General features: G+C 45.7%; 1 protein-coding gene across 4 annotated transcripts in view; it reads left to right on the forward strand.

Moving 5' to 3' along the window:
* Nucleotides 1-25,662, forward strand: part of LOC137335158 (protein phosphatase 1 regulatory inhibitor subunit 16B-like) — a 103,076-nt gene that overhangs the window by 71,966 nt on the left and 5,448 nt on the right. For 3 of the 4 annotated variants that reach the window (XM_068000307.1, XM_068000309.1, XM_068000308.1), the window contains exons 6-10: nucleotides 2,477-2,601; nucleotides 4,344-4,469; nucleotides 7,824-7,899; nucleotides 18,276-18,405; nucleotides 23,438-23,609. In XM_068000307.1, coding sequence (XP_067856408.1) covers nucleotides 2,477-2,601; nucleotides 4,344-4,469; nucleotides 7,824-7,899; nucleotides 18,276-18,405; nucleotides 23,438-23,609 — 629 coding nt within the window. The remainder of the gene's footprint in view (nucleotides 1-2,476; nucleotides 2,602-4,343; nucleotides 4,470-7,823; nucleotides 7,900-18,275; nucleotides 18,406-23,437; nucleotides 23,610-25,662) is intronic. The other variant, XM_068000310.1, reaches the window with a different exon arrangement.

The raw sequence follows: 25,662 nt of genomic DNA on the forward strand, positions 1-25,662 counted from the left end.
CCATGAGGCCAGTTGGTGAGCTGAGTAGTAGGATTTTAGGGAGGTTTGTGCCCATGGTGAACTTCGTTGTCCTACAATGCAGTTGTGTACACTAACAAATAGGGTCCGGGTAAGAAAAAATGGTAATGAGACAATTAGGGCCATAGTACAAAAAAAATGTTAAGATGTCTAAAAATGTTAAAAAGACAAATCTAAAGGCACTGTATCGGAATGCACGAAGCATTCGTAATAAGGTAGACAAATTAACAGCGCAAATAGATGTAAACAGATACGATATAATTGCGATTACGGAGACATGGCTGCAGGGTGACCAAGGCTGGGAGCTGAATATCCAAGGGTATTCGATATTTAGGAAGGACAGGCAAAAAGGAAAAGGAGATGCGGTGATGAACCTGTGGAATTCTCTACCACAGAAGGCTGTGGGGGCCGAGTCACTGAATATATTTAAGAAGGAGATAGAAAGATTTCTAGACACAGAAGGCATCAAGGGGAATGGGGAGAGAGTGGGAATATGGTATTGAGATACAGGATCAGCCATGATCATATTGAATGGCGGAGCAGACTCGAAGGGCCGAATGGCCTACTCCTGCTCCTATTTTCTATGTTTTTATGTGCCTTCCTATGTCCTTGGTACAGTTCAAAACTGCTTTATCAGACCAAACAGGAAACATACAACTTGGCTATTGATGGTTACAGGCGCTGTAAGTGTTCCATTTGCCGAGCCTGTCAATTCAACCAGTCTCCTAAATGTCTGTACAAGGGGCTTGTTGACTGAGCTTATTTTGCATCTGAGGTCATAACAGGCTCTCAAACTCCATCCCATTTTTAGTTTTGCTTGGTGAATTCTGTATTCATCAAGGTGAGGGATACTAACATTGGGGAATGGAGCACTTTCCATTTCAAGCACTCAGTAATCTCGCACAAGCACTCTCTGAGGTTAAGTATAACATGGTCAGATGTAGAATAAAGCTCCCTCCCAACAACGTATCTCAGGCCTGACCCCAGGATGGCATATCCTACTGCATCAGTACGACAGTTTTCCATTTCCCACACTAGCCATTCTGTGGCCTTTCTGAATAAGATTGCCAATTAGTGCTGAATAAGGGACTGTTTTTACTGTGGGCCCATACCCACCAGGAGCTGGAATGAGATCACCCACACTCATTTCACCTAGCGAGCAAACACAGGACACTTTCATCCCATCAGTCTAGCCTGGAAGTGAACCCAGTTGCCACAGTTAAAAGAACAGTGTGCTAACCCACAGCACCAACCGACTGCCTCACTCTTGTTTTTATTATTTGTATAATGGTGATGTTGTGTCTTTTGGTTTAGTTGAGTTAAATTCAAGGACATTTTTAATTGGTTCAGTGACTCAGTTGCAATGCTGTCTTTGACTTGAACCTAGATGGGTTTCCCCTGGCCTCTAGCTCAGCTGTTCTTAGTTACTGGAAGTTAGTGTTAGAAACAGACTAATCCTCAATGTTACTCAGAATTACTGGCATAAGATCAGTTAGTGCTATTAGGGTTGCCAGTCCTCCAAGATTGTCCTGGAGTCTGCAGGAACTAATGATTAATCTCCTGGACAATGTTTCGAGCAACACCCGGGAGAAAAATCATAGGGGCATTAACAAAAAAAGGGTTTTTTTTCACTTTCTTTGAACACTTTTATTTATTAGTTATAAAAATATTGGGAGGTGGGAAAAAGGGCTGTTTGACTGGGCAGGATCGTTGGAGGTGCGAGTCCTGTGATGAAACCTCCAGGAATACGTCCAACTAGAGTTGGCAACCATAAGTGCTATCCAGCTCTTGTGTAAAGTCTGACTGTTGGAATCTAGGGTTGGAGGAGAGGGATAGAGTGACATTTACCACGTTTACCATCAATTTCATGGAAACCGCTCTTCAAATGCCAGACTTAAATATTGGCCAACATGATGGAAAAATGTTTATATTGTGTTTGCCATAAATTAACAACCAATTAGTGCAGAATGGCTTAAACAGTAACATACACACCCAGCTTTGGCAATATTTACTGCTTTTTTAATATCTCTCTGCTGTACAACCATCAGCTACTTGTATAGAACTACCAACAGATAGCTAACCATAATTACACCTCAAAGGCAAAATAGTTTTCCTGTTAACATGCTACGGGGAACGCCACAACTTCCAGTCTACAATCAAAACTTGGCTTGTTTATATCAACCATATTTTCGAACAAGATGGCCATCAATTATAAACAGCTCCAGTGTAGTTCACACCGTCGTCAGTTTATAAATGTTCTTTCCCCCCACCCCTGCAATGTTTACATTTCCTGGATATGCATAAAGAACTTCTCCTTACTGATTTCCTTCATGGTCTTAAAAAAAAAATTGTGCCCATGATGTTAACAAATTCCTGTAAGTGTATTTGTGGTTTGTATGTGAGACCGTTGAGATTTCTGATGGGACTTAACGGGCTCTCATCTTCAATTCTTGCTCAGGGATCACTCAGGAGATAATTGACAAAACCCGCACAGCGATAGAGCAGCAAATGATCGTAGACGTCAGAGAAGCAGTCCAGGCCGGCACTGATCTGAATGCAACAGATGCGCAGGGAGCCACCTTGGTAAGTAGGGTTGTCACAATCCAGGCCTACTTGAAGACCAGCTCTGCTATAACCAGAATGCAGAGTTTTACAAATGTACGTGTTCGGCTGATGTCCACCTCAGCCTTGTTTGGAGTTCATTTGTCTTTACAATTATGGGAATAAAATCAACCAAAGATGGAGCAAGCAAGCCTCAGCCTGACGGCCTTACCTCATCCTCAATCCATAAACCTAACACAACCAGTGTGAACATAGTGTGCTGTTAAGGGAGGTTGGTCTACATTTGGGAAGGTATCCTCACCATGAAGTTTCAACTTGATATTCAATTCCATTATCTTGCATGATACTGAAGTAACGGTAAAGGGTTTGCTTGGCCTAACTCCACCAAGTCCCGTTCACCCATCACCCCTGTGCTCCCTGACTTACGTTGGCTCCCGCTCCGGCAACACCTCGATTTTAAAATTTTCAAATCCCTCCAGCCCTATAACCCTCCAAGATCTCTGCGCGTCTCCAATTCTGGCCTCTTGCGCATCCCTTATTTTAATCGCTGCACCATTGACGGCTGTGCCTTCAGCTGCCTAGGCCCTAAGCTCTGGAATTCCCTCTCTAAACCTTTCTACCTCTCTCTCCTTTAAGACACTCCTTAAAACCTACCTCTTTGATCAAGCTTTTGGTCACCTATTCATGTGGCTCGGTGTCAAATTTTGTTTGAAAACGCTCCTGTGAAGCACCTTAGGACATGTTACTACATTAACGGTGCTACATAAATGTAAATAGTTGTTGTTGGATCTGATTTGTCTCCCTTTTATAAAAATGAGCACCACGTTGGTCTTTTTTCATATATAATCTCCTCCCTCGCTTCTCTTAGTATTCTGGAATAAATACCATCTATCCCAGTGCGGATTTGTTTAGTTTCAGCCCATCCACGACTTCCGTTTTATTTATATCTGACATTAATTTTTCGGATACTTCAGTTGATATTAATTCTGAGATTAATTCTCTGTCATTGCTACTTAGGGAGGAAATATTGCTTATGTTCTCCATTGTGAATACTTGGAGCAAATAATCATTCACAATGTTAACTGCCTTTATATTCTTCCTATGTTTCAGCCCTATTTGCATTTTTTAAAGTCCTTCCCTCTGATTAGCTCTGGTATAGTGTTGTTCAGTGGGGAACCGGTTACAGGTGTTGGGGTCTGAGAATTGTTCAGTACTTCAGGGTTGAGAAGATCGTGAATGTTACCTTTAAATCATCGCTGTTAAAGATATTGGTGCCTGAAGCCTGCTTTCTGTTTTTCAAAGACCGGCATAATCTGGAATTGAAGTACGTGCTTTGAAGCAGCCTTCAGTGATGAAGGTTAGCTCAGAGCAAAATGGATTGAAACATCTTGAAAACACGAGGCTCCAACAGCAATGGGGGCAGCAAGGCACAAAGCATGCTTCAATATGTCTCGGTGCTTATCAATTTGTTTCAAGTTTCATCCCATGATATAGTCACATTCTACTCTGTTGTTGACCTAATACTATATGCAGAGTCACACAACAACTTGTATTTATATAGCGCCTTTAACGTAGTCCCAAGGCACGCAAGCCCTCCCTCTCGCTTACACAACTCCCCTACTGTTGGGTATTGTTTTCTGCAGGGAGTTCTCATGGTGAGGCTTCTCTTTAGATACTGCAGTTGTTATTAATTATGGTTGATTTTGTAGGTCAGCGATCAGTTTGGGTAAGGTCTCTTGTCTGTCACTTTTTCTCTCCCTCAGCTACATGTAGTCGCTGCCAACGGTTACTGCACAGTTGCTGAGCTGCTGCTCGAACACGGGGCCAAGGTAAACATCAAGGACCACGACGGCTGGGAACCGCTGCATGCAGCTGCCTGCTGGGGGCAGGTCAGTGTCACCCTACTGCTTGGAACATCAGTACATTGCGTGTGCACGGGAATATTGCTTAGAAAGAAAGACTTGCACTTAGATAGAGCCTTTCACGACCTCAGGATGCTCCAAAGCGCTTTACAACCAATGAGGTACTTTTGAAGTGTAGTCACTGTTGTAATATAGGGAAAGGTGGCAGCCAATTTGCGCACAGCAAGGTCCCACAAACAGCAATGTGATAATGACCAGATAATCTTTTTTTTTGGCTTTTTTTTTTGTGGTGTTGGTGAGGGTTAAATATTGGCCAGGATACGAGGAAGAACTCCCCTGCTCTTCTTTGAAATAGTGCCATGGGATCTTTTATTTCCACCTGAGAGGGCCGACAGAGTCTCAGTTTAATGTCTCAATTGAAAGACGGCACCTCCGACAAGGCTGCACTCCCTCGGTACTGCATTGGAGTGTCAGCCTAGATTTTGTGCTCATGTCTCTGGAGTGTGTCTTGAAACCACCACCTTCTAAGTCAGAATTAATAATATGTTCTAAATCCTTTTATGCCACCTTCAATCAGAAGCATTTCAAACCAAAAGGCCCTTAATTGTATCCCTCGACTATTGGTGCTCTAAATAACTAGAAAATTCTTCAACTGAATTAAAGAACTAACCTATTTATGCCAGAACAGCTGGCAAAAATAAGATAGTTTCCCTCAAATGTAGTGACAGCACATCATAATGTATAGTTTGTTGTATAATCATTACAGTGTTTTTTATATATATGTACTGATCAGCAGGGACCTAGTTTTGAAAACTTTTAATGAGTTCCACTTGGCAAACATCTTTACTGCGTATTCAGCTGCATTCAGTGAGAACACACCCCTTGAAGAATTTGGAGCAGGAGGGCAATAACAGTGAACAGGATGTGGTTTGTTGCAGTCTCAATTCTATATGGTGAGAATGAATGCCAAATTGGGTTTGTCCTAGGGCAGTGGCAGTATGGTAGATTGAGCTTTGAAGTGGCAGAACACAAATTGGAGTCTGGGATTCTGATGCGGTGAGTTCCTGATCTGGGCAGACGGTGACAAAAGGCAGACCGTTACCGAACACTTCATAGTGACTAGGTGTAGAATAGCACTGACAGATGGCCAGGAACTGGTTTCCTGCCTGCATGTCCTCTGCTTTGGCTGGAATATGGTGCATGGGTTGGGGAGATCTAGAAAGGCAAAATGAGGAGAAAACTATGATGAGTACCTTACAATAAAAGCTTTAAACACAGTAATACTGTTTTATATGTGACTGACGTTTACAATCTCTTCCTCCATTTGGCCCAGTCTCATCTGGCAGGCCATTCTCTACCATAACTTGTCCTCCATCTGGAAGAGCCGCACCACGTAGATCAGTGCTACTGTCCAGTCATCCAACAGGGTGGGGCAAGATGGGCAGAGTCAGAGTTTTTTCCCCTTGAGATGCATTCCTCACTCTCACTTTGTTTGTAACCTGACTGGGAAATGGTGGAATTCCCCCAACTGAGGCAGTGAATCTGAGTGACGGGCAGATTTGGGATTTTCCCAAACTGAGTCACCGAGTCTAAGTGACAGGCGACCTTGGGAGTTGGAGCTCATGGTATCATGGTAGAGTCAAATGCTCACAGACCCCTCCCATCAGTAATATTATTAATGAAGCTCCATGCAAGATGTTACAAGTCTGTTGCATCGGCAGCCCATCCACCATCTTAAACATCCATTGCCTCTACCATCGGAGCACTGCGCCTGCAGTCTGTACTAGTTACAGATGTGCTGCAACTACTCACCAAGGCTTCTTCGACAGTACCTCCCGAACCTGCAACCTCTACCATCTAGAAGGACAAAGGCAGCAGGTGCATGAGAACACCATCACCTCCAAGTTCCCCTTCAAGTCACACACCATCCCCGACTTGGAGATATATTGCCGTTCCTTCAATGTGACTGGGACATAATCCTGGAACTCCCTACCTAACGGCGTTGTGGGAGCATCTTCACCACACGGACTGCAGCGGTTCAAGAAGAAGGCCCATCACCACCTTCTCAAGGGCAAATAGGGACGGGCAATAAATGCCGGCCTTGCCAGTGACACCCACATCCCAAGAATGAATATTTTTTAAAAATACGTACTGGTTACAGTTTAAAGTGCTAGTGACACAATGCAGACATTTGTGGAGCCACATTCTTGTGCTATAATACTAATTCCAGTATTGCACACCAGGAAGAGGCTGTTGCTGTGGTTTGTGTCTGAACAAAATACGTGCTGATTTCAAACCCGCAGGAATTCTGCTTCTTTGTGTGTAAAGTCTAGTGCCTCCCTCCTCTGGTTAAAAAACAGCAAGGACAGATTTCCTAGAATATATGTTAGCACTGATAAAGAGCAAGCAGACATCGGATCCCCCAGAAATGATCTCATTTCCTTTGTGAATTTGAAAAATACAAATGTTCATTTGTGCCTTTTTGACAGATAAAAGAAGTGTCAAAAAATGAATTAGTCAAATTCACTTACATGTCAAATAAAAATAAATTCTTGATAACAGAATTTGATAACTTGAGTATAAAATTCAAATGGACCAAATCATTTCTCATTCACGTTCACTAATTTGCACTTCTTTTCTTACTGGGGTTAGAGAAGTGGATGCCTTTTTTTTCCAAAAAATATACTTTGTTCATAAAATTTGCAGCAGTACATACAATACAGTTGTCATATCACATTCCAAACATACACAATATAGATTATGCAATTTGCAGGTTACATCAAGTACAGTTCAATAAACACATTGGACATAATTACAGTTCATGACACTCTAGGGTGCCCTCATTGCATCACAATCAATACAGGTGATTCATTTCAGATACATTACAGATTTATTACGGGTACATTACATCAATTTGAGTTTTACATTCTGCCCGAGGGGGATTTTCCCTGATTGCAGCCCCTCTGTATACAATGGCGGGAAGGCTCTAAACAAGTGGATGCCTGTGCCATTGATTTCCATCCAGCCACTGCTTTTGTGTCCGTCTCGAGGAACACAATAAAGAGACAGCCTAAAATGGGCTCCTTTTAAAGTGGCTGTGATTAATAATCAGCAACAGAACAGTCACAGTGTGGTAAGTGTGGCAATGCCCAAGGAGAAAAAAACCTCATTCATTTTCACACCGTCCTGAAGGGTAAGTGAACAGTTCTGGTTTGAAGAGTTGAGTTGGAGGAAGTTTGAAGAGTTGTGTTGTAAGACTCCTTACATTTGTCCACCCCAGTCCATCACCGGCATCTCCACATCATGGAGGAAGGAAGTGTAAGAGCTTTTCTTCTTATCCTGCTGTCAAAATGCAAACATTCTGTTTCCTTTCTTTCGCAGATGCAAATTGCAGACCTGCTGGCAGCTCACGGTGCGAGTCTCAACGCCAAGACGTACCTGAAAGAAACGCCAATTGGTTAGTCACAGGTGTAAGGTTGCCGCCATTTGCCTTGGCCAGCAAGGGACAGGTTACGGCTGGGGCAGGAAGAGGGACCATGGCTTGAATTCTCATGTTTCCATGGAACATTGGAATTGCTAGACGAAAAATGTCCAAGGTCCATCTAGTTCGTCATCTACCATCCTGGTAGTCGCATGAAACAACGCTAATGGAGTTGCTGACTAATCGTAGCAATCAATCTCTTGAAAATATCAATAATGTCTCTGTTACACTTTTGGGTCATTACTGTTCTTCATATTCTAGATCAACTTTTGTATTTTAGATCACTCTCACAGCTTCTCAGCCTCGAGAATATCTTTACTGGCTCTGCTTCTTAGATAAGTTCTGGTAATGTGCCCAGGATAATGAACAGAAAACCTTGCTTTAAAATGTTCTTTTGCTATTTGATCTATCCTGTGCCTCCACAGGATCTTTCTGAAGCCTCCAAAAAGCAGCAGAACGTCAAAACATAGGACCTCATTTCAGACTTAATTGAGTGAATTTGTTGAACAAAAGACGAACAAATGAATAAATAACTCATATAATATGAACAGGAGGAGGCCATTCACCCCCCTCGAGCCTGTTCCGCAATTCAATTAAATCATGGCTGATCTGTATTTTAACTCCATTTACCCGCCTTGGTTCCATATCCCTTAATACCCTTGCCTTGACAAAAATCAATCAATCTCAGTTTTGAAATTTTCAGTTGACCCCCAGCCTCAACAGCTTTTTGGGGGAAGAGAGTTTCAGATTTCCACTCCCCTTTGTGTGAAGAAGTGCTTCCTGACATCACCCATGAACAGCCTAGCTCTAATTTTAAGGTTATATTTATTTACAGTAGATATATTAAATGAACTCCTTTAAAAGGAAAATAATGAATGTTTGCAATTTCAATGCTAAACTATTATTTTATAATTAACCCTTATTTAGGTAGTTATTCATTCCCATTCATAGTCTTACAGCTGTGGGAGCCAACTGGTCTGGTCTGATCTGTCTCTTTGAAAGCTCCAAACTGACTCAATGATTTGAACAGTCCACACTCATGAATAATTCCCCAGCAGTTATGGATTTAAATAACCATCAGCCAAATTTAAAGTAACTGCTTTATCCATATGCATAACTGAGCAAACCACACTGCTTTTGTTTGAATGTGGCTTGGCTCCTCCCTCCAGCCTGTAGCCTTAGAAAGAACCAGAAAATTGTTCACAACCTTTGTATTGAATTAGGATAACAACAACAACTCTCATTTATATAGTGCCTTTAACGTCGTAAAACATCTCAACGCACGTTATCATCAGAAATTTGACATCGAGCCACATGAGATATTAGGATAGGTGATTTTTTTTTTGTTCATGGGATGTGGGCATCGCTGGCGAGGCCGGCATTTATTGCCCATCCCTAATTGCCCTTGAGAAGGTGGTGGTGAGCTGCTGCAGTCCGTGTGGTGAAGGTTCTCCCACAGTGCTGTTAGGAAGGGAGTTCCAGGATTTTGACCCAGCGACGATGAAGGAACGGCGATATATTTCCAAGTTGGGATGGTGTGTGACTTGGAGGGGAACGTGCAGGTGGTGTTGTTCCCTTGTGCCTGCTGCCCTTGTCCTTCTAGGTGGTAGAGGTCGCGGGTTTGGGAGGTGCTGTTGAAGAAGCCTTGGCGAGTTGCTGCAGTACATCCTGTGGATGGTACACACAGCAGCCACATGCGCTGGTGGTGAAGGGAGTGAATGTTTAGGGTGGTGGATAGGGTGCCAATCAAGCGGGCTGCTTTGTCCTGGATGGTGTCGAGCTTCTTGAGTGTTGTTGGAGCTGCACTCATCCAGGCAAGTGGAGAGTATTCCATCACACTCCTGACTTGTGCCTTGGACCAGGTGATGGTCAAAGAGGTAGGTTTTGAGGAGAGAGAGGCGGAGAGGTTTAGGGAGGGAATTCCTGAGCTTAGGGCCTATGCAGCTGAAGGATAGGCTCATGATTTTAATGCAGCTGGTTTTTAAAACTCCTTAGGTGTTGTCTCTGAATGATTTTCACAAGCGCACAAAGAGCAAGGGGGAGAAAAGGGATTTCAGTTTCTTTTTTTTTTAAAGATAAAACTGGCTTCATGTGTCTGAACTACATGTTATAAATCTCAAGACAGCCCACTGAAAAACCGGATTGTCCAGTTCAAAACCAGGCAAGTGGTAACCTTGCACAAATGGCTCGTTTATTGAAAAGTCCCGACTCCCACAGTTTACGTATCTTAGAACTGTAATCTGTACTTACAGGAAATATCAATAGGTGGATTGAGTGGAGCCACCTCTTTGTTTTGTCTCAGCTTCGGCAACCTGTCTTTCCCTGAATATTACCAGAGGAGTTGGCTTGGAGGTGTTTACTCTGTAAAAGAGCAGAATTAACATTAGCAGAGTTACAGGAATTAATCAGTGGGAGTGAGGGAGGTGGTGCTTCTGTCTTCTGGACTGTGTGTGCGCGCGCATGCTGTTACATTATTGCAATGCCATAAAGTCCCAGCGCCCGGGTTTTGCACAGTCAACAGTGCTTCCGTGTAAATCACGGAAAGAAAGAACTTGCATTTGTGACCTCAAGATTTCCGAAAGCGCTTTAGAGCCGATGAAGTATTTTTGTAGCCAGTTTGTTCACAGCAAGGTCCCACAAACAGCAATGTGATAATGACCAGATAATCTGTTTTAGTGATGTTGGTTCAGGGATAAATATTGGCCAGGACACTGGGGGAGAACTGCCCTGCTGTTCTTTGAAGTAGTTCTTTGAAGTAGTGACCTGGGATCTTTTCCATTCATCTGAGAGAGCAGACGGGGCCTCAGTTTACCGTCTCATCCGAAAGATGACATCTCCCTCAGCATTGCACTGGAGTGTAAGCCTAGATTTTGTGCTCAAGTCTCTGGAGTGGGACTTCAACTCATGACCTTCTGACTCAGAGGTGAAACATAGAAAATAGGAAAATGGGCTTGCTCCGCCATTCAAAATGATCATGGCTGATCGTCCAGCTCAGTACCCTGTTCCCGCATTTTCCCCATTTCCCTTGATCCCTTTAGCATTAAGAAATATATCTATCTCCTTCTTGAATACATCTAAAGATCTAGCCTCCACTGCCTTCTGTGGTAGAGAATTCCACAGGTTCACCATCCTCTGAGTGAAGAAATTTCTCCTCATCTCTGTTCTAAATGGCATACCCTGTATCCTGAGACTGTGACCCCTGGTTCTGGACTCTCCAGCCATCAGGAACATCCTCCCTGCATCTGGTCTGTCTAGTCCTGTTAGAATTTTATATGTTTCGATGAGATCACCTCTCATTCTTCTTAACTCTAGTGAATATAGGCCTAGTCGATCCAATCTCTCCTCATACGTCAGTTCTGCCATCCCTGGAATCAGTCTGGTAAACCTTCGTTGCACTCCCTCCATGGCAAGGATATCCTTCCTCAGATGAGGAGACCAAAACTGCGCACAATACTCCAGATGTGGTCTCACCAAAGCCCTGTATAACTGCAGTAAGACATCCCTGCTCCTGCACTCAAATCCTCTTGCAATGAAGGCCAACATACCATTCGCCTTCCTAACTGCTTGCTGCACCTGAATGCTCGCTTTCAGCGACTGGTGTACAAGGACACCCAAGTCTCGTTGCACCTCCCCTTTTCCCAATCTATCACCATTCAGATAATAATCTGCCTTTCTGTTTTTACAACCAAAGTGGATAACCTCACATTTATCCACATAATACTGCATCTGCCATGTTCTTGCCCACTCACCCAACTTGTCTAAATCACATTGGAGCCTCTTTGCATCCTCCTCATGGCTCACATTCCACCCCAGCTTTGTGTCGTCTGCAAACTTGGAAATGTTACATTTAGTTCCCTCATCCAAATCATTGATATATATTGTGAATAGCTGGGGCCCAAGCACTGATCCCTGCGGTGCCCCACTAGTCACTGCCTACCACCCGGAAAAAGACTCGTTTATTCCTACTCTCTGTTTCCTGTCTGTTAACCAATTCTCAATCCATGCCAGTATATTCCCCCCACTCTCGTGTGTTTTAATTTTGCACACTAACCTCTTGTGTGGGACCTTATCAAAAGCCTTCTGAAAATCAAATACACCACATCCACTGGTTCTCCCCTATCTATTCTACTAGTTACATCCTCAAAAAACTCCAGTAGATTTGTTAAGCATGATTTCCCTTTCATAAACCCGGGCTGACTTTGTCCAATCCCGTTAATGCCCTCCAAGTGTTCTCTTATCACATCTTTTATAATAGACTGTAGCATTTTCCCCACTACTGATGTTAGGCTAACTGGTCTGTAATTCCCTGTTTTTTCTCTCCCTCTTTTTTTTAAATAGTGGGGTTACATATGCCACCCTCCAATCTGTAGGAACTGTTCCAGAGTCTATAGAATTTTGGAAGATGACCACCAATGCATCCGCTATTTCTAGGGCCACTTCCTTTAGTACTCTGGGATGTAGATTATCAGGCTGTGGGGATTTGTCAGCCTTTAGTCCCATTAATTTCACTAGCCCTATTTTTTTTTTACTAATACTGGTTTCCTTCAGTTCCTCCCTCTCACTAGACCCTTGGTTCCCTAACATTTCTGGGAGGTTATTTGTGTCCTCCTTTGTGAAGACAGAACCAAAGTATGTGTTTAATTGTTCTGCCATTTCTTTGTTCCCCATTATAATTTCCCCCATTTCTGAATGTAAGGGACCTACATTTGTCTTCACTAATCTTTTTCTCTTGACATATTTATAGAAGCTTTTACAGTCAGTTTTTATGTTTCCTGCTAGTTTACTCTCATACTCTATTTTTCTCCTCTTAATCAATCTCTTTGTCCTCCTTTACTGAATTCTGAACTGCTCCCAATCCTCAGGCTTGCTGCTTTTTCTGGCAATTTTATATGTCTCCTCTTTGGATCTAATACTATCCCTAATTTCTTTCGTAAGCTACGGTTGAGCCACCTTTCCAGTTTTATTTTTGCGCCAGACAGGAATGAATAATTGTTGTAATTCCTGCACATGTTCTTTAAATATTAGCCATTGCCCATCCACATACATCCCTTTTAGTAAAGTTCCCCAATTTATCATAGACAACTCGCACCTCATACTTTTGTAATTTCCTTTATTTAGATTCAGAACCCTAATTTCGGATTCAACTACTTCACTCCCCATCTTAATGAGGAATTGTATCATGTTATGGTCGCTCTTCCCTAAGGGACCCTGCACAACAAGATTGTTAATTAATCCTTTCTCATTGCACAATGAGAGTACTACCACTGAGCCAAGGTTGACACTTGACTTACTTTATAATTTTTCATAGATCTCCTGATTTGCCATTGCTTCTACAATCCCCACACACTCAGCTGACCTTCAACAGGCCTGCAACAAACTGAAAATTAATAATAAAAAATCAACACCTATGCCTTTTCTGATGTATTTCAGAGTTTTCTGGATATTTAAGTATATTTTAAAGAAGATTTTCATTTAAAGCGTGAATGCGCAAAAGTTACTGAATTTTGTCCTCCCAGGATTTCAATATGATTGGGCAACACTGTAAAAGGGGATTTCATACTGTTGAGCTCAGTAAATTGAAAAAGAAAGACTTGCATTTATGTAGAGCCTTTCACAACCTCAGGACGTCCCAAAGTCCTTTGCAGCCGGTGATGTATTTTTGAAGTGTAGTCACTGTTGTAATGTGGGAAACGCGGCAGCCAATTTGCACACAGCAAGATCCCACAAATGGCAGTGAGATAAATGACCAGCTCATCTGTTTTAGTGATATAGGGTGAGGGATAAATATTGGCAAGGACAAATATTGGGAGAACTCCCCTGCTTTTCTTCGAAACTCCTCCCAGCCAGTTCCCTTGATTAAAACAGCACTTAACTGTTTAAACAAAAGTCTTCAAAAATATACAGAAATATAGGGGAAAAATCTGAAAGGCAGGGAAAGGATGTATGCAGTTAGTTCTTTATAATATTTTTGATTTTACAAAAGGCGATGTTCATACCCAGTATCATGTGATGATCCAAGCACTTCAGGATCTTATAACCACCAAAATTATTTCATCTTTTGTTTCTTTACTTGTCCCATTCCCATCCTCCTTGCCTTGCGCCATCATCCCTTTTGTCATTTAATTATTCCTGCCCTCCACCCGATCACACACCTTCCCTTTAGTTCTTTCTTGCACCCTCCCTTTCCCTGGCTCTGTACTTGCTTAAAAACTGTTAAATCTCTAACTTCTTCCAGTTCTGACGAAAGGTCATCGACCTGAAACGTTAACTCTGTTTCTTTCTCCCCTGACGCTGCCTGACTTGCTGAGTATTTCCAGCGTTTTAGTTCATGATCCTCAATATTTTGCTTAAAATTATTTCTAAACCAGTTTTTCTAGCAACAGCCAGAATCCCCTTTAAGGAGTGTTACTGAGTGCAGCAGATTTATCTGCAGATTATTTTGTATTAAATCATATAAGCATGTTAATAAGCCAGTAACGAGGACCGCTTAATGAATGTGATTAGCATCACCCAGCTGGTGATACAATCACAAGCGTATCGTTTAATCGTGAACAGGACGTGATTCTTCTACTTTTAGGTGGGGGCCAGGACCTGTGTAATTCACGAACAAAGAGCTCATAGTTTGAGGCTTGTTTAATATGTATCTCTGTGACTCAGCAATAACACCTGCTCATCAACCAACTACACCTTTTCCCGTATATTTCAGACCTTCCCTTGTATTTCTGTATATTTTTTTGGAGACTTTTGTGAGCAGAGTGTAAGGGAAGCTCGATCCCAACTGGCCACAGGTTTCACAGAGTCCACAGTCCCGGCAGACCCACTTGTACCTTGAATTATTTATTTCTGATTCTCAAGTTCTCCGGTTTTCCGTTTCTCCTCACCGCTCCGATCCTCCTCAACGGTCTGGACTGAGATCAGGAAATTGCCGTATTGGGGCTCCAAGGGACTGAAGCCATATCACTATTCCCTGACACTGCACAACGCACACTGGGATGCACTGTGCCACCCTAAAAAATATGTTCTTGATAAAAGGCCAGCAGGTGATGAGGAGTTGAAGGAGAATGGCAGCAGGAATAAAGTGGGCAAATTGGAATGGCAGTGCATTGCAAGTAGGCAAAGAAGAATGGGAGAAGGTAGATACAGTAGGTGAAGGAGAATGGCATTGTGATGGATTGGAGATCTATCTTGTTTCATTTCATAAAAGACTATATTGTCAATAATTCTTTATGGAAGCTTGTATCTGTGATTACTGTAATTTGGTTGCTGTCCTGACTGAGCACAGACTAGCCAGTTGGAATTAGACTGAAGCTATCATCTTCAGTCACTGCCGCAAGCTCCATACTTTTGCCCAACGACTCCATCCTCCTACCTGGCCACTGTCTCAGGCTGAACCAGACTGTTTGCAACCTCGGCGTCCTATTTGATTCTGAGCTGAGCTTCCGACCCCACATCCTCTCCGTCACAGAGACCAGCATTTTCCACCTCCGTAATATCACCCGCCTCCACCTCTGCCTCAGCCCATCTGCCACCAAAACCTTCATTCATGTCTTTATCACCTCCAGACTTGACTATTCCAATGTTCTCCACTGCCCATATCTTATCCCACAACAAGTCCTGCTCACCGTATTCTTACTGACCTACATTGGCTTCCAGTCTCCTGAGTCTGCAAATATAAAATTCTCATTCTCGTGTTTAAATCCCTCCATGGCCCCACCCCTCCCTGTCTCTGAAACCTCCTTCTGCGCTACCACGCTGCCAAACTCTCTGTTCCTATGGCCCCGATATTTACGGGGAGGGTGTGGGGGTAAACCCGGCAAGGCTGGGGACGCGCCAGATTTGACGGCAGGACCTCATTATAATTTTTTTTTTCCATTTCCCGCCCGGCAGCTAGCCAAATTGACAGGCTGGCCGGCTGCCGGGCTGGAAAAGCCAGGGCGGGAGGCCGCAGCTGGGGATATCAATCCTCAGGATCCCTGTCACTTAGAGATTTTCAGGCTGCATCTATTCAGCTTCTCTCTCCTGCACTATATGAAAGCATCCTTAAATCAAAAGCAAAATACTGAGGATGCTGGAAATCTGAAATAAGAACAGAAAATGCTGGAGAAGCTCAGAAAGTGACTTGCTGAGCTTCTCCAGTGTTTGCTGTTTTTATTTATGAAAGCATCCTTAGTTGGCCACAATCTGTTCTAAAGCTTCTGTTGTGTACATATGCTGTACAATGGCTGGAAGCGGGCTTTCCCCTGCCTAGCCAAGGAATGCTGAGGCCAAGTGATAGCAACCCAACATCTGGCTGAGGTCAGTTAAACGGTACAGACTAGATATTGCACCTGAGGCTTTTTTTGTCTGTATGGCTCAGTTCCAACCGGGCAGGGCACAGAGGCTGGGGGAACTCGGGCACAGAGGCTGGGGGAACTCGGGCACAGAGGCTGGGGGAACTCGGGCACAGAGGCTGGGGGAACTCGGGCACAGAGGCTGGGGGAACTCGGGCACAGAGGCTGGGGGAACTCGGGCACAGAGGCTGGGGGAACCTCGGGCACAGAGGCTGGGGGAACCTCGGGCACAGAGGCTGGGGGAACCTCGGGCACAGAGGCTGGGGGAACCTCGGGCACAGAGGCTGGGGGAACCTCGGGCACAGAGGCTGGGGGAACCTCGGGCACAGAGGCTGGGGGAACCTCGGGCACAGAGGCTGGGGGAACCTCGGGCACAGAGGCTGGGGGAACCTCGGGCACAGAGGCTGGGGGAACCTCGGGCACAGAGGCTGGGGGAACCTCGGGCACAGAGGCTGGGGGAACTCTGGCACAGAGGCTGGGGGAACTCTGGCACAGAGGCTGGGGGAACCTCGGGCACAGAGGCTGGGGGAACCTCGGGCACAGAGGCTGGGGGAACCTCGGGCACAGAGGCTGGGGGAACCTCGGGCACAGAGGCTGGGGGAACCTCGGGCACAGAGGCTGGGGGAACCTCGGGCACAGAGGCTGGGGGAACCTCGGGCACAGAGGCTGGGGGAACCTCGGGCACAGAGGCTGGGGGAACCTCGGGCACAGAGGCTGGGGGAACCTCGGGCACAGAGGCTGGGGGAACCTCGGGCACAGAGGCTGGGGGAACCTCGGGCACAGAGGCTGGGGGAACCTCGGGCACAGAGGCTGGGGGAACCTCGGGCACAGAGGCTGGGGGAACCTCGGGCACAGAGGCTGGGGGAACCTCGGGCACAGAGGCTGGGGGAACCTCGGGCACAGAGGCTGGGGGAACCTCGGGCACAGAGGCTGGGGGAACCTCGGGCACAGAGGCTGGGGGAACCTCGGGCACAGAGGCTGGGGGAACCTCGGGCACAGAGGCTGGGGGAACCTCGGGCACGGAGGCTGGGGGAACCTCGGGCACGGAGGCTGGGGGAACCTCGGGCACGGAGGCTGGGGGAACCTCGGGCACGGAGGCTGGGGGAACCTCGGGCACGGAGGCTGGGGGAACCTCGGGCACGGAGGCTGGGGGAACCTCGGGCACGGAGGCTGGGGGAACCTCGGGCACGGAGGCTGGGGGAACCTCGGGCACGGAGGCTGGGGGAACCTCGGGCACAGAGGCTGGGGGAACCTCGGGCACAGAGGCTGGGGGAACCTCGGGCACAGAGGCTGGGGGAACCTCGGGCACAGAGGCTGGGGGAACCTCGGGCACAGAGGCTGGGGGAACCTCGGGCACAGAGGCTGGGGGAACCTCGGGCACAGAGGCTGGGGGAACCTCGGGCACAGAGGCTGGGGGAACCTCGGGCACAGAGGCTGGGGGAACCTCGGGCACAGAGGCTGGGGGAACCTCGGGCACAGAGGCTGGGGGAACCTCGGGCACAGAGGCTGGGGGAACCTCGGGCACAGAGGCTGGGGGAACCTCGGGCACAGAGGCTGGGGGAACCTCGGGCACAGAGGCTGGGGGAACCTCGGGCACAGAGGCTGGGGGAACCTCGGGCACAGAGGCTGGGGGAACCTCGGGCACAGAGGCTGGGGGAACCTCGGGCACAGAGGCTGGGGGAACCTCGGGCACAGAGGCTGGGGGAACCTCGGGCACAGAGGCTGGGGGAACCTCGGGCACAGAGGCTGGGGGAACCTCGGGCACAGAGGCTGGGGGAACCTCGGGCACAGAGGCTGGAGGAACTCGGGCACAGAGGCTGGGGGAACCTCGGGCACAGCATTATTATCCCTGAAAAGGACTTGAACAGCTGTTGTTTTCACAAACGAAAGGTGATCACAACCATCCACCAAACAGAACATTTGATTTAAGGTAGAAAGGAGACCTTTTTGAGATCATCCTTTAACAGGCCAGGGCTGTGCTCTACTGGCCTGAAATGGACTAATGTGACTTTTCCATTGCAGATCTCTGTGACGATGAGGAGCTCAAGGTTTTGCTTCGACAACTCAAACACAAGCATGAAAGCATCCTGAAATCACAGAGCAAGCACAGGTCATCTTTAAGCAGGAGAACCTCTAGCGCTGGAAGCCGAGGGTCAGTATATGTTAACCTTTTAATGAAAACTCTTATTCCACGTCAATGCGCAGTCAGATAATTAAACTGCAAGAAAGTCACAGTTTGGGTTCTTCAGTCATCCTTGGACCACAGTTTGTCTTTATTTATATTATAAAAATGGTCCCGAGTTACGTCAACTGCTGGTTGTGAACAACCATTGGTCTGGAATTCCTAATCATCTTGACCAAGATGGATCCTTATAAGGCAGGTGCGAAATGGTGGATACTCACTTGCACCTCCTAATGGCATTGAGAGAGCAAGACACTGCTCCATTGACGCATGGTTTAGGGGAACACAAGAAAAGCCATGGACAAGAATCAGAAATTAGGCCCACCTAAGCTTGTCCCTCTGGCGTTCTAGTTCTCTCGGCCTAGCAGCTGTGTTCTGACTGCCTTTTTATACCTCTCATCTCTGCTACTTTCCCTGGCAGATTATTCCAAACATTTATCACTCTTTGCAGGAGGAAGTTGTTTCTGGTATGTGGGATTTTAAATCACTTTTCTGATCCCTTTAATCTACCCTATTTTAAAGTAATATTCAGGATTTAACTTACCAATATTCAGGATTTATTTTTTCATATCTGAGGGAGGGTAAGTGGTATTTAAAATGAGTTTGCTCCCTCTTTAAATTATTCTTCCCCCCCCCCTTTTGTTCAAATTGGATAATCCTTGACTGAGACAGCAGGGTCAGGACCTTGTGAAAGCAGCTGCTAGATTGTATGTCAGAAGCAGCCTGAGGATGATGCTGTCTCTCATTTCCCCTCCTTCCTGCAGCAAAGCAACTGGCCTCCCCTCCTGTCAGATTGGCAGTGCTGTGGGGACAGGCTGATTCCTTTCCGCTTTGTGATGCCACGCATGGGTACCCTGCATCCGATTTTTCTTTAAATGATCTCTCGCTGTTGCGTTTGTTTACTTTTTATTATCAGCTGTGGCTCATTGGGTGGCCCTGAGTCAGAAGGTTGTGGGTTCAAGTCTCGCTCCACAGACTCGAGCACATAATCTAGGCTGACTCTCCCAGAGCAGTGCTGAGGGAACGCTGCACAGTCAGAGGTGCCATCTTTCGAATGAGACGTTAAACCGAGGCCCCGTCTGCCCTCGCGGGTGGATGTAAAAGATCCCATGGCACTATTTCAAAGAAGAGCAGGGGAGTGCCCTGGCCAATATTTATCCCTCAACCGACATTGCTAAAAAAACAGATTATCTGGTCATTATAGATCGCTGGGACCTTGCTGTGCACAAGGGACCTTGCTGGGACCTTGCTGTGTACAAAACATGACCGGACAAATGGTCTGAGAAAGCACGGCAAAGACCAAGGGAAGTCCAGATTAAACTGCATTTATTTCAATGCAAGAAGTCTGATGGGCAAGGCAGATGAACTCAGGGCATGGATGGGTACATGGGACTGGGATGTTATAGCTATTACTGAAACATGGCTAAGGGAGGGGCAGGACTGGCAGCTAAATATTCCAGGGTACAGATGCTATAGGAAAGATAGAGCAGGAGGTAAGAGAGGAGGGGGAGTTGCGTTCTTGATTAGGGAGAACATCACGGCAGTAGTGAGAGAGGATATATCCGAGGGTTCGCCCACGGAGTCGATATGGGTAGAACTGAAAAATAAGAAGGGAGAGATCACGTTGATAGGATTGTACTACAGACCCCCAAATAGTCAACAGGAAATTGAGGAGCAAATATGTAAGGAGATTACAGACAGCTGCAAGAAAAATAGGGTGGTAATAGTAGGGGACTTTAACTTTCCCAACATTGACTGGGACAGCCATAGCATTAGGGGCTTGGATGGAGAGAAATTTGTTGAGTGTATTCAGGAGGAATTTCTCATTCAGTATGTGGATGGCCCGACTAGAGAGGGGGCAAAACTTGACCTCCTCTTGGGAAATAAGGAAGGGCAGGTGACAGAAGTGTTAGTGAGGGATCACTTTGGGACCAGTGATCATCATTCCATTAGTTTTAAGATAGCTATGGAGAAGGATAGGTCTGGCCCAAAAGTTAAAATTCTAAATTGGGGAAAGGCCAATTTTGATGGTATTAGACAGGAACTTTCAGAAGTTGATTGGGAGAGTCTGTTGGCAGGCAAAGGGACGTCTGGTAAATGGGAGTCCTTCAAAAATGTGTTAACCAGGGTTCAGGGTAAGCACATTCCTTATAAAGTAAAGGGCAAGGCTGGTAGAAGTAGGGAACCTTGGATGACTCGGGAGATTGAGGCCCTAGTCAAAAAGAAGAAGGAGGCATATGACATGCATAGGCAGCTGGGATCAAGTGGATCCCTTGAAGAGTATAGAGATTGCCGGAGTAGAGTTAAGAGAGAAATCAGGAGGGCAAAAAGGGGACATGAGATTGCTTTGGCAGATAAGGCAAAGGTGAATCCAAAGAGCTTCTACAAATACATAAAGGGCAAAAGAGTAACTAGGGAGAAAGTAGAGCCTCTGAAGGATCAACAAGGTCATCTATGTGCGGAACCACAAGAGATGGGTGAGATCCTAAATGAATATTTCGCATCGGTATTTACGGTTGAGAAAGGCATGGATGTTAGGGAACTTGGGGAAATAAACAGTGATGTCTTGAGGAGTGTACATATTACAGAGAGGGAGGTGCTGGAAGTCTTAACGCGCATCAAGGTAGATAAATCTCCGGGACCTGATGAAATGTATCCCAGGACGTTATGGGAGGTTAGGGAGGAAATTGCGGGTCCCCTAGCAGAGATATTTGAATCATCCACCGCTACAGGTGAGGTGCCTGAAGATTGGAGGGTAGCAAAAGTTGTGCCTTTGTTTAAGAAGGGCGGCAGGGAAAAGCCTGGGAACTACAGACCGGTGAGCCTGACATCTGTAGTGGGTAAGTTGTTAGAGGGTATTCTGAGAGACAGGATCTACGGGCATTTGGAGAGGCAGGGACTGATTAGGAACAGTCAGCATGGTTTTGTGAGAGGAAAATCATGTCTCACGAATTTGATTGAGTTTTTTGAAGGGGTAACCAAGAAGATAGATGAGGGCTGTGCAGTAGACGTGGTCTACATGGACTTTAGCAAAGCCTTTGACAAGGTACCGCATGGTAGGTTGTTACATAAGGTTAAATCTCACGGGATCCAAGGTGAGGTAGCCAATTGGATACAACATTGGCTTGACGACAGAAGACAGAGGGTGGGTGTAGAGGGTTGTTTTTCAAATTGGAGGCCTGTGACCAGCGGTGTGCCTCAGGGATCGGTGCTGGGTCCGCTGTTATTTGTTATTTATATTAATGATTTGGATGAGAATTTAGGAGGCATGGTTAGTAAGTTTGCAGATGACACCAAGATTGGTGGCATTGTGGACAGTGAAGAAGGTTATCTAGGATTGCAACGGGATCTTGATAAATTGGGCCAGTGGGCCGATGAATGGCAGGTGGAGTTTAATTTAGATAAATGTGAGGTGATGCATTTTGGTAGATCGAATCAGGCCAGGACCTACTCCGTTAATGGTAGGGCGTTGGGGAGAGTTATAGAACAAAGAGATCTAGGAGTACAGGTTCATAGCTCCTTGAAAGTGGAGTCACAGGTGGATAGGGTGGTGAAGAAGGCATTCAGCTTGCTTGGTTTCATTGGTCAGAACACTGAATACAGGAGTTGGGATGTCTTGTTGAAGTTGTACAAGACATTAGTAAGGCCACACTTGGAATACTGTGTACAGTTCTGGTCACCCTATTATAGAAAGGATATTATTAAACTAGAAAGAGTGCAGAAAAGATTTACTAGGATGCTGCCGGGACTTGATGGTTTGACTTATAGGGAGAGGTTAGATAGACTGGGACTTTTTTCCCTGGAGAGTAGGAGGTTGAGGGGTGATCTTATACAAGTCTATAAAATAATGAGGCGCATAGATAAGGTAGATAGTCAAAATCTTTTCCCAAAGGTACGGGAGTCTATAACGAGGGGACATAGATTTAAGGTGAGAGGGGAGAGATACAAAAGGGTCCAGAGGGGCAATTTTTTCACTCAAAGGGTGGTGAGTGTCTGGAACGAGCTGCCAGAGGCAGTAGTAGAGGCGGGTACAATTTTGTCTTTTTAAAAAGCATTTGGACAGTTACATGGGTAAGATGGGTATAGAGGGATATGGGCCAAGTGCAGGCAATTGGGACTAGCTTAGTGGTATAAACTGGGCGACATGGACATGTTGGGCCGAAGGGCCTGTTTCCATGTTGTAAACTTCTATGATTCTATGAATGTGGCTGCCACGTTTCCTACATTACAACAGTGACTACACTTCAAAAGTACTTCATTGGCTGAAAAGTACTTTGGGACGCCCTGAGGCCATGAAAGGCGCTATAGAAATGCAAGTTCTTCTTTAATTCATTTCCCCCCAAGTACAATGAGTGGCGGCGGCCCTCTGACACATCACTCAAGGAGCCATTGTGTGTTTAGAAGCTGAGCAGTGAGGGATACTACGATTGGCCTCGGAAAGCGTGGGGAGGGTGGCAGGGGAAGAAAAGCAGCCAGTGTTCCTGATCCTCACCTCTACCTAATGACCAGTCCTGGGGTGCGTGCATGTGGGTGTCAAGTTGAGGACAGGATTTGGTTTGGCTGTGATGCTCTTCACAGCCAAATAGCTTTCCAACACTCACTGTCACACCAAAAGAATGGCCATTTGGATAAGGTACTGGTGGGTTGTCAACATATATGGAAGTGTAGACCAGCATGAATCGCTGATTCCAGGAGTGGAAAAGAAAACTTTGCTGGGGTGGGAGCATCGAGGAGACAGGAAAAAAGTTCAAAGAAGGCAAAACGAGCCCTTTTGATCTTTAAGTATAGGTATTGATAAACCCCAAAGGGTAAGTACCAGAAGATTTTTTTTAAAAAGTGAGTGAAGCAACCAAAAAAAATTTAAAAACAAGAGGCTTGTGTCCTGTGTGTTAACCTAAGGACTGGATCAGTCCCAGTGATTGCAATATCCATTCCTGAGTTCACACCAGCAATGTAGACCCAGGATATTCCAAAGTGATGCAGGTATCCTGTTTCCTTTCAGGACAGTAGTGCGGAGAGCAAGTGTGTCCGACCGGAATAATTTATACAGGAAGGAATGTGAGCAGGAAGCAATTATCTGGCAGCAGATGGGGAGAAAGGAAGAGGAGAAGGAAATCCTAAGCAGCGATGGAGAAGATAAGGAATCGTCCAAAGACCAGGAGAATGTGAGCCCGGTAAAACTTAAACTAAAAATATTCACCTGTTGGTGATGCCATCTTTCAGGATGAGACGTTAAACCGAGGCCCTGTCTCCCCTCTCAGGTGACCCTGGCTGCTGTTCCTGGCAGGTTTGTCACTCCCCCTCTACCCACCCGCTGACACATGCCTTGGATTAAAATGGTGGATCGAGCCCTGATTACATCAGCAGAGCCCGATCTGCACGTTTAAAGAGGACCCCGTCAGCTTAAAAGGTGGGAGGGGGATCCTTGCTGGCTGCAATTTAAAACTGCACTCGGTCAGATCAGGGCGGGAAAGGAATGGGTAAGTCACTTGCTCCATTTTAACTGCTCTCCCACCCCTGATTTCCGCCAGGCAGGGGGAGTTAACATCGACCCTCAAATACGTATGTAAAAGGGAGAGAGGAATAGAATCTTTTAACAAAGATTTGACAGTAAGGGGGCAACACTTTATTTTTTTGAGAGGGAGTTCAAGACTCTTGTGGCACCATATGAAATGCAACCTTATGTTCACTCTGAACCATGTGTTTACAAGTTCCATCAGACTTTGAATTGGTAAATAAAATACTTTGAATTGGTGATTGGGTATTGGTCTATTTGGTGTGGTTCTCAGCCATGTCACTAGGTGGCAACCAACCACAAGAAAAATCAAAGTGCAGAGGCTCAGTTAATACTGAAGTTCAGAAATGGCGTCACTTAGAAAAATATCCACAGTACAGTCTCTAATGGAACAAGTAACTAACGCCCTGTTTACACTGCACTTGGGTATAAATTTCATATAGGGTCCACCTGTATCTTGAACTGTCCCATCCTCCTCAAAACAAAACCCACACTGTTTCCCCATACTTTAGTCCATCTTTTGTTTATTTCTGTCTCCCATTGGGTCTTTCTGCACCATGTACTGTGCACCCTACTGAATGGAGTAGGGATTGGGAGGGCGGGGGGGGGTGAAGGTTCTCGAAACCTCTGATTCATTTGGAATACTATCCAAATCGGAAAAAGATGGCGATTCTCGTTAAATCAGTGGAACCGTTGGCTGATGGGACTGGCCAGTGACCACAGCCTGAGAGGCTCCAAAGGAAAAAAAATGTCAGATCTGCAAGAGACTTTAGCAGCACGATTATAAATGCAATTTCTCCTTCAACACAACTGACGCAGGCATGATGGGCCGAATGGCCTCCTTCCGAGCTGTATCATTCTATGGACTAACTAAAAGAGAGCAGGTTCTGCTGTAACCATTCACACCTCCTCTAGACCCTTCTTTTGTTTCTTTATTATCCCGTTGCCACCCCTTTTTGCCTTGCACCATCTTCCCTTTTGTCATTTAATCACTCCTGCCCTCCACCCTATCACAGACCTTTCTCTTTGGACTTTCCTCTCCCTCTTTTCCCCCTGGCTCTGTACTTGCTTAAAAACTGTTAAATCTCTAACTTCTTCCTGTTGTGACGAAAGGTCGTCGACCTGAAACGTTAACTCTCTTTCCCTTTCCACAGATGCTGCCTGACCTGCTGAGTGTTTCCAGCATTTTCTGTTTTTATTTCAGATTTCCAGCACCCGCAGTATTTTGCTTTTGTAAAAGAGAGAAATACCATACAGTGGAACTGCGCCGTAGAAATCTCCATTTAAATGGAAAAACTCTAGGGCACTCCTATCAATAGAAGTTTCCCCTCTAATCACATGAGCGATGATCACTGACAAAACCTTGTGTTCCTCTGACTGTATCGTCTGAGGAGACGCTACAAATCTGTTGTGCACAGTCCCAGGCTGTTGACTGACACCGAAATCTGCCAGCTTACTTACTGCGTAAGGTGACACACACAAATCTATAATGAGCTCCTCCAACAGCTCAGTGCCTATTGTGGTACTGAGCCCTCCAGACGGGGAAACGTCCGAGGTTTGATCTCCAATCTGGGCTGAGTTGCTGATTTGAACCAAGGTCGCGCTGGGAATACCACTGGACAAAGGAAGAGGGGGAGAGAAGTCACTCTGGGTTCTTATTCCTGATTGTCATGCACTGCCACCTACTGGGTGAGAACAGTATTGGGTTTGGC

The sequence above is a fragment of the Heptranchias perlo genome, chromosome 19 (assembly GCF_035084215.1).
Source record: "Heptranchias perlo isolate sHepPer1 chromosome 19, sHepPer1.hap1, whole genome shotgun sequence".
NCBI lineage: Eukaryota > Metazoa > Chordata > Chondrichthyes > Hexanchiformes > Hexanchidae > Heptranchias > Heptranchias perlo.